Source organism: Penaeus vannamei, chromosome 40 (genome assembly GCF_042767895.1).
Source record: "Penaeus vannamei isolate JL-2024 chromosome 40, ASM4276789v1, whole genome shotgun sequence".
In the NCBI taxonomy this organism is placed as follows: domain Eukaryota; kingdom Metazoa; phylum Arthropoda; class Malacostraca; order Decapoda; family Penaeidae; genus Penaeus; species Penaeus vannamei.
Window position 1 is genome coordinate 19,767,260 of NC_091588.1, and position 7,500 is coordinate 19,774,759.

At 40.3% G+C, this 7,500-nt stretch overlaps 1 protein-coding gene across 1 annotated transcript in view; it reads right to left on the reverse strand.

The window, feature by feature from the left end:
- Positions 1-7,500, reverse strand: part of LOC113815259 (leucine-rich repeat-containing protein 49) — a 120,575-nt gene that overhangs the window by 65,153 nt on the left and 47,922 nt on the right. The window contains 1 exon segment of the mRNA XM_070117473.1: positions 4,199-4,485. Coding sequence (XP_069973574.1) covers positions 4,199-4,485 — 287 coding nt within the window.

Here is a 7,500-nt window from a genome sequence, read left to right on the forward strand (position 1 = left end):
GGAGGGAGAGAGAGAGAGAGAGAGAGAGAGAGAGAGAGAGAGAGAGAGAGAGAGAGAGAGACAGACAGACAGACAGACAGACAGACAGACAGACAGACAGACAGACAGACAGACAGACAGACAGACAGAGAGAGAGACAGACAGACAGACAGACAGACAGACAGACAGACAGATAAACAAACAAACAGACACACACACACACACACACACACACGCACACACACACACACACACACACACACATAAAGAAAGAAAGAGAGGGAGGGGAGAAACATAAACAGAGAATAAACAGACAGAGAACCAACGACAGAGAGAGAGTCGAGGGTGACGTCGAGGCGAGGGTGGGAGAGGGACGGTGAATCCTAAGCCAATAAAATTCTTTTTATAACTTTAAAACAATCGTAGAATTAGTGTTTAGTGAGTCATGGTAACTTTAGTGGATATGACATAGAAACGAGACTCATTAAGTAATCTGAAACTCCATGAAAAGAATTTAATGATTCGTCCATTACGCAAACTTGATATAATCATCCTCTTTTCTTAAATACGGGTCGAATCTTAGCGTGACATATCCGTCAAATGTGATGCATGTATTTTGTTTTGCAATTGCAGGCCAATGCATGAAACCAATTGGCGCAAATGTAATGGCTATGAGATTTTTTTTCTTAATTTATCGTTCGTTTTCTTGTTCCGAAATGTTCTCGCGTTCTGCTGTTGCTGTTGCTCCTTTTTTATGTATTATATTTATGTTGTTGTTTTTTTCAGTTATTCATTTATCTATTTTTGTCAGTGTCATTTTTTCATCGTTCTTTTACTGTTTTATTTTCCTTTTTGTTGTGCATTTACTATTGTCTTTTCTGTTCTATCTTTCTTTTTCTTACTTTTTATTCTTCTAACTTCTGTGTAGTTTTTGTTATTGTTTTCTCTCTCCTCTGTCATTCATTCTCCTTATTACATATATATTTTTTCTTCGTCTTTTATCTTCTTTTTCGTATTCATTTTCCTTGTACTGTTTTTGTCTTTATTTTCTTTCCCTTAATTTTTTCCTTATTTCTACATTTTTCTAAGCTTTATTTATTTATATTTTTTGTAATTATATTCTTTTTGTTCTTCTTTATTTAATTTCTTGTGTTGTCTGTTGTTTTTAATTTTCATTTTTATTGTTCCATGTGTTTTTTGTTGTTTCTATTCTTCTGCTTCTATTTTCTTTTCTTTCTTCTCTCTTTGTTTCCTTGCTTTATTCATGTGTTCTTCAGTTCTCTATCCTTGTGAATGTTTTCTTATTCTTTACGTTTATTATTATTATTATCATTATCATTATTATTATTATTATTATTATTATTATTATTATTATTATTATTATTATTATTATTTATTATTATTATTATTATTATCATTATCATTATTATTATTATTATCATCATTATTATCATTATTATTATCATTATTATTATCCTTATTATTATCCTTATTATTATTATTATCATTATTATTATCATTGTCATTATTATCATTATCATTATTATCATTATTATTATTATTAGATTCTTATTCTTCTTTGATATTGTTTTTTTTCTGTTTCTTCATTCCAACTTCTATTTTCCCCTTTCTCTTCTTCGTTTTCTATTGCTCTCCATCACGCTTCGGTGTAAGTAAAAGGGGCAGTTATTACAAAAGTCTTTCCAGTGCTGTGATGTACATTGTAATTGGACTTCTAGGGTCAAGGAGGAAGGGAGAGAAAGAGGGGAGGACGGGGAGAGAAAGAGGGGTGGGAGGGGAGAGAAAGAAGTGGGAAGGAGGAAGGGAGAGACGGGGTAGGTAGGGAGAAAGACAGAGGGAACGACAGAGGGAGGGAGAGAAAGATGGGGAGGGAGAGAAAGAGGGGGAGGGAGGGAGAAAGAGAGGGGAAACGAGGGAGGGAGGGGAAAGAAAGAAGGGGGAGGAGGGAGGGGAGAGGAAAGAGAGGGGAAACGAGGGAGGGAAGGGAGAGAAAGAAGGGGGAGGAGGGAGGGAGAGAAAGAGAGGGGGAACGGGGGAGGGAGGGGAGAGAAAGAAGGGAGAGGGAGAGAGGAAGGGAAGGAGGGAGATAGATGGGGGAAGAAGGAGGGAGAGAGAGAGAGAGAGAGAGAGATGAGAGAGAGAGAGAGAGAGAGAGAGAGAGAGAGAGAGAGAGAGAGAGAGAGAGAGAGAGAGAGAGAGAGAGAGAGAGAGAGAGAGAGAGAGAGGCAGGCAGACAGGACAGACAGACAGACGGACAGTCAGAAACAAATAGACAGACAGTGACAGATAGACACACAGACAGACAGACATAGACAAACAGTCAGAAACAAATAGACAATGACATATAGACTGACAGAGAATGGTAGACAGACAGGGGAAACAGAGACAAATAACAAAGGGCAAAAAGACCATATGACAAGGAAAAAGAAGGGGATATGTAAACATCACATCAAGAATACAGACTGAATTGGTCACTTGAAAATCTAATCATTATGTCTTAGGCTTTTTTTTCTTTCTTTCTTTCTTTTCCTTTCTTTTTTTTTACGTTAGAAAAACTGATGAGCAATGTTCTAATAATACAAATTATGATCCCCACTTTGTTAGAAGATAAAAAAGAAAATGAAACGGGACAAAATGAAAACAATCGCAGTTCTTTTGGGATATGATTATGCATCACTTAAAGCGTTTTAAGCAGGGGAGCGCTTGGGCAGAATTCTTGCTTTCAGGCCAGGAACTGTACCGTTCCCTGCTTAAAATGTTTTCCAAGGTAGGCAAGCCCTGTTCAGTGATGCCAGACATGAGGAAGTGTTTTTCGATAAAGTACAATTCGTAACAGTTCTTGGAGAGCAAAGAAAAGTCAAATTAGCACCCAACATATACATATTTGGGTTTTAACAGCAGTAGACAAGTATTCCCACCAACAATCTCGGAGAGGGATAAGTTATAAGTTGCATAAGTTGAGGATGGAGTTTATTTCATTGGCGTTTGGTAACAGTTTGAGCGCGCATTTCAAAACAGCTGACAAGTTTAGCGCCGCATCAACAAAGCGCAATATTTTCTCTTATATTCATATAAAGTACCTTTAAAATAGTGACACACACTTCCAATGGGAACCCCTTACACTCTGACGCGCTATCAAAACAAATATACATCCCTGAATTAAAATATAGGCCTTCCTATTCCCATATATCCGATTTTATGAAGTTTAATAAAACAAGTCACCGAAAACAATATCAACAGAAGATATTTTTCACCTGAAATATTCTTTATTTCATAGAATAACAGATGCATTCTCGATTTAGAGAGACGAGGAGTTTAAAGGTAAGAGGTAAATTGTTCGTCTTATAATGATTCATGTTTTATAACCAAAATACTTTTCATTCCCATAATCTCCATTATCTCCTTTCATTTTTATTTAATTTCGATTTCTTTTAATATGATTTTATGGAAATTACAGAATCAGATACCGTGAAAAAAATCTTTGATAAAATATTAAACGGAATTCAGGCCAACGCCCACATTCGAAGGATTGACTAGTACGGTATGTGAACGACGTTGACTTAGCAAGCGCAAGTCTACCATCTACGGGGGTCGCTAGAGAAAGCAAGCGAAATTCTTGAGTTAGCAAGAAAAAGTCTTGAGATTTTAAGCAAGAACTTTCCCTGCTTACAAAGCTTTAAATTTCCAATAAAATGCTAGCTCACAACCCCCCCAAAGATCCTCCAATGGGATACCTCTGAAGAGACACTGAGCTGAGTTCGTGAAAGACGCAGCGAAGGAGGCACCAGTGAGTAAAAATACGTGGGTGAAAAGGGAGGAGTTGACTCACCTGAGGCGAACAAAGAGGTAAGGAATGCCTCGCCAAAAAGAAAAGAGGAAGAGGAAGTGCACACCGCGAGTGAAAATGACTCGCCGGGACTCACCAGAGGAAAAATAGTAAGAAAGGGAGCTGTAGCAATCTCACTGAATCGCCAGAGGAGGGGGAGGAAAGGAGAGGGAGGAGGAGGCAATGTCCACCTAGAGTGAGGAATTGATTCACCGGAGGGTTAAGTTTCCATCGCGAGTAATTGAGTCAGTGACTCACCGAGGAGGGAGAGCGAAGAGCGGGAGGAGGAAGCGTCCCTCCAGAGTGGGTAATTGATTCGCCAGAGAGAAAAAGAGTGTCTATCGCGAGTGAGTAATTGAGTAAGTGGCTCACCTGAGAGGGGGCGGCGTGCGCTGCGTGAGGATGGGGCGGGGGGCCACGTGGGGCAGGAGGGGCACGGTGAGGGGGGTCATCTGCAGGTCATGGTGGCCAGGCGTCGGGCTGCTGCCACGGTAGGGGGACCTGCTGCCGCCGTTGCTGCTTCCGCTGCTGTTGCTGCTGCACGCGGCGGTGAGCTTGTTGCTGGAGGCGTAGACGTGGGCGGATGGGCGGCCTCGGTGTCTGTCCGAGGTCTTGAACACTCGGCCGCCGTGCACGTTCAGAGTCAGTGTCTTGCCGTTCTGGAGGGAGAGAGAGGGGCGTGAGAGGCGAGCCGAAGCCACTAGGACGGAGGCTTAAAAAACAGGAATGTTACTTGATCTACGACACTTGCTACGTAATTGTATTCTTCATTATCACAGTCTCCGATAATATAATGATTTCGGAATTCACATGACACTTCAAGATGCCTTGGGGAGATGTCCTGCATGTGCAAGAACACTTTCAAATACTGTACATATCGGGCAAATCTAAGGTAGATGTGTATTAAACACGAGAAACAAATGCATGTACACGCGGCCAAATGTTGTAGACATACGCATGAATGGTCTTCGTAGGAACCGACACAGAAGAGGCGTATACATGAGTGATGTGTGACCGCGAGGCAAAGCGCTGTGGCAGACGTGTAGACGCCGCGCGCGCACGCAGGGGCAGCGTGCGTGGAAGGGCGAGCCGTTGCGTGAGCCGAGGCGCGTGAGGGAAGGGGGGGGGGGGCGCCGCGGACAAAAGCCTGGCGAGAGGCGAAGGGAAACGAGACGTAAATCCGTGCCAAGTGACACCCGACACCCGGCATCCGACACCCGACACCAAAGCCGCACGTTCGGCCGCATCTGCATTGTGCTGCATCCCGACCCTGCAGGCGTGCTGAGATTCTGTCTTGCTCAGCACGCACGCACGCACTCGAGCATGCACGCCCCTCTGATGTGGGAGGTCGTGGGTGTGCTTGCGTGTTTCGCGAGGGGGGGGGGAGGTCTTTATGGTGTTATGATGTGATACGCTGTGGTTGAGCTACTTGTGTAATTTTATGCTAATTTGTGAGAGCAGTTTCATTTTCAAAAGCCTTCAAAGAATATTTTTTTCCGCTCCCCTCTTGAAAGGATGCAAGATGAAGTGGGAAAAATGGTGACCTTGCGACAGGGAGGCTAATAAATTTCATCAATGACGTAGGGAATAAAAAGACAGCAAGGCGTGGAAAACAACGCATTGTCATCGGGGTTGACACGCGGGGATGGCCTAAGATCATGGGTGCGAGGGCGTAGGCGTCGGTTTTATCCCTTTCCTCCCTTTTCCTCTTCTCCTCTTTTCCCTTCTCCCTTTCTCCCCTTTTCCTTTTCTCTTTTTCCCTTCTTCCCCTTCTCCCCTTTTCCCTTTCTCTTTTTCCCTTCTTCCCCTTCTCTCCTTTTCCCCTTCTCTTTTTCCTCTCTTCTCCCTTCTCTTTTTCCCTTCTCCCCTTTTCCCCCTTCTCCCCTTTTCCTCTTCTCCCCTTTTTCCCTTCTCCCCTCTCTTCTTCCCCTCTTCCCACTTCCCCCTTCTCCACTTTTCCCATTTTCTTCTTTTCACCTTCCCTTCTCTCCTCCTCCCCTTTTCCCCCTTCTCCCTTCCCCCCTTTCCCCTTTCGGTTTCTACGCTCGTGAAAATGATGAAAAAAAATATGTATATCCCTTAATAACGATCTATTCTAATGTGATATTATATCATGTTAAGCTGTTGTAGCGTCGCACTAACATGTAGTGTTATAAAATGGTGCGATGTTACTGTATTACAGATACGAAGGTTGTCATACTGCGATAGTGTATTAAAATGTAATAGAATAGAGTCGATATTCCGCGCAGTTGCAGATAGAATAGAGTCGATATTGCGCGCAGTTGCAGAGAACTATCGTCCTTAGGCCGTGCATGTCGAATTTTGTCGATTTTTTTTTCGTTATATGAGCGAATTGTCATAGTTTGATAGTGTTGATTCCAATAGAGTTAGGTGTTTTCTATTTATCTGAATAAGCAAATTATAAAATTATCGCTACTGACGACCAGTAAATTTCCATTGCAGTGACTGTTAGTGTAATCATTTCATTGGTTGTGGCTGTTGCTGTCTGTGTTACTGTTAATATTAACGTTATCGTTATCATGGTTGATGCTATTATCAAAATCCTCATTATTATTATTATTATTGTTATTATTATTATTATTATTATTATTATTATTATTATTATTATTATTATTATTATTATTATTATTATTATTATTATTATTATTATTATTACTATTATTATTATCATTATTGTTGTTGCTATTATCTTTACTATCATTTTTCAAATATAATTATTATCATGATTATCACCATTGTCATTGTTATTTTCATTATCATTATTATCATCATTACCATTCTCATTATTGTTGATGTTTTCTTCATTGCTATTAATATTATGATTATGATTATCATTATTATTAACGTTATTATTATCATTACTATCATCATGATTGTCATCATCATTATACTCATTATTATTAGTGTTATCATCATTATTATCATCGTTGTTACTATTATTATTATCATTATTGTCATTGTCATAATCATTATTCCTATTATCATTATTGTTGTTGCTAGTATCATCACTATCCTTATTTTATCATTACGATCATAATCAACATTATCAATATAATTATCTTAATCAATAGCATAATTATTATCATTATTATCACCATTATTATCATTATTATCATCATTATTATCATTATCATCATCATTGCCATTATCATGATGATTATTATTATTCACTATCATGATTATCGTTACCATTATCATTATTATCATTGTCATCATTATTAACATTATGATCATTGTCATCATCATCATCATCATTATCACTATCATCATTATCCTTATCACTATCATTATTCTCATTAACATAGTATGGAAGGCCCCTGCTAAGAAATAACAAATCGAAGCAGCAATTTCAGGAACTCGAAAGGGCGAAAAGGTAATCAAATTAATTCCAGTTCTCGAGGGGGTTGTGACGTCACAGGCCGTTTTCTTTCCCTCCCGACCGGCAGTGTCCAGGCCCTGGATTTGGGGCATTCCGAATAAAGCGACGAAAACGGTAATAATGATGAGGATGAGGATGAGGATGAGGATGAGGATGAGGATGAGGATGAGGATGGTGAGGAGGAGGAGGAGGAGGAGGAGGATGGTGAGGAGGAGGAGGAGGAGGAGGATGGTGAGGAGGAGGATGAAGATGATGGTGATGTGGATGGTGGTGA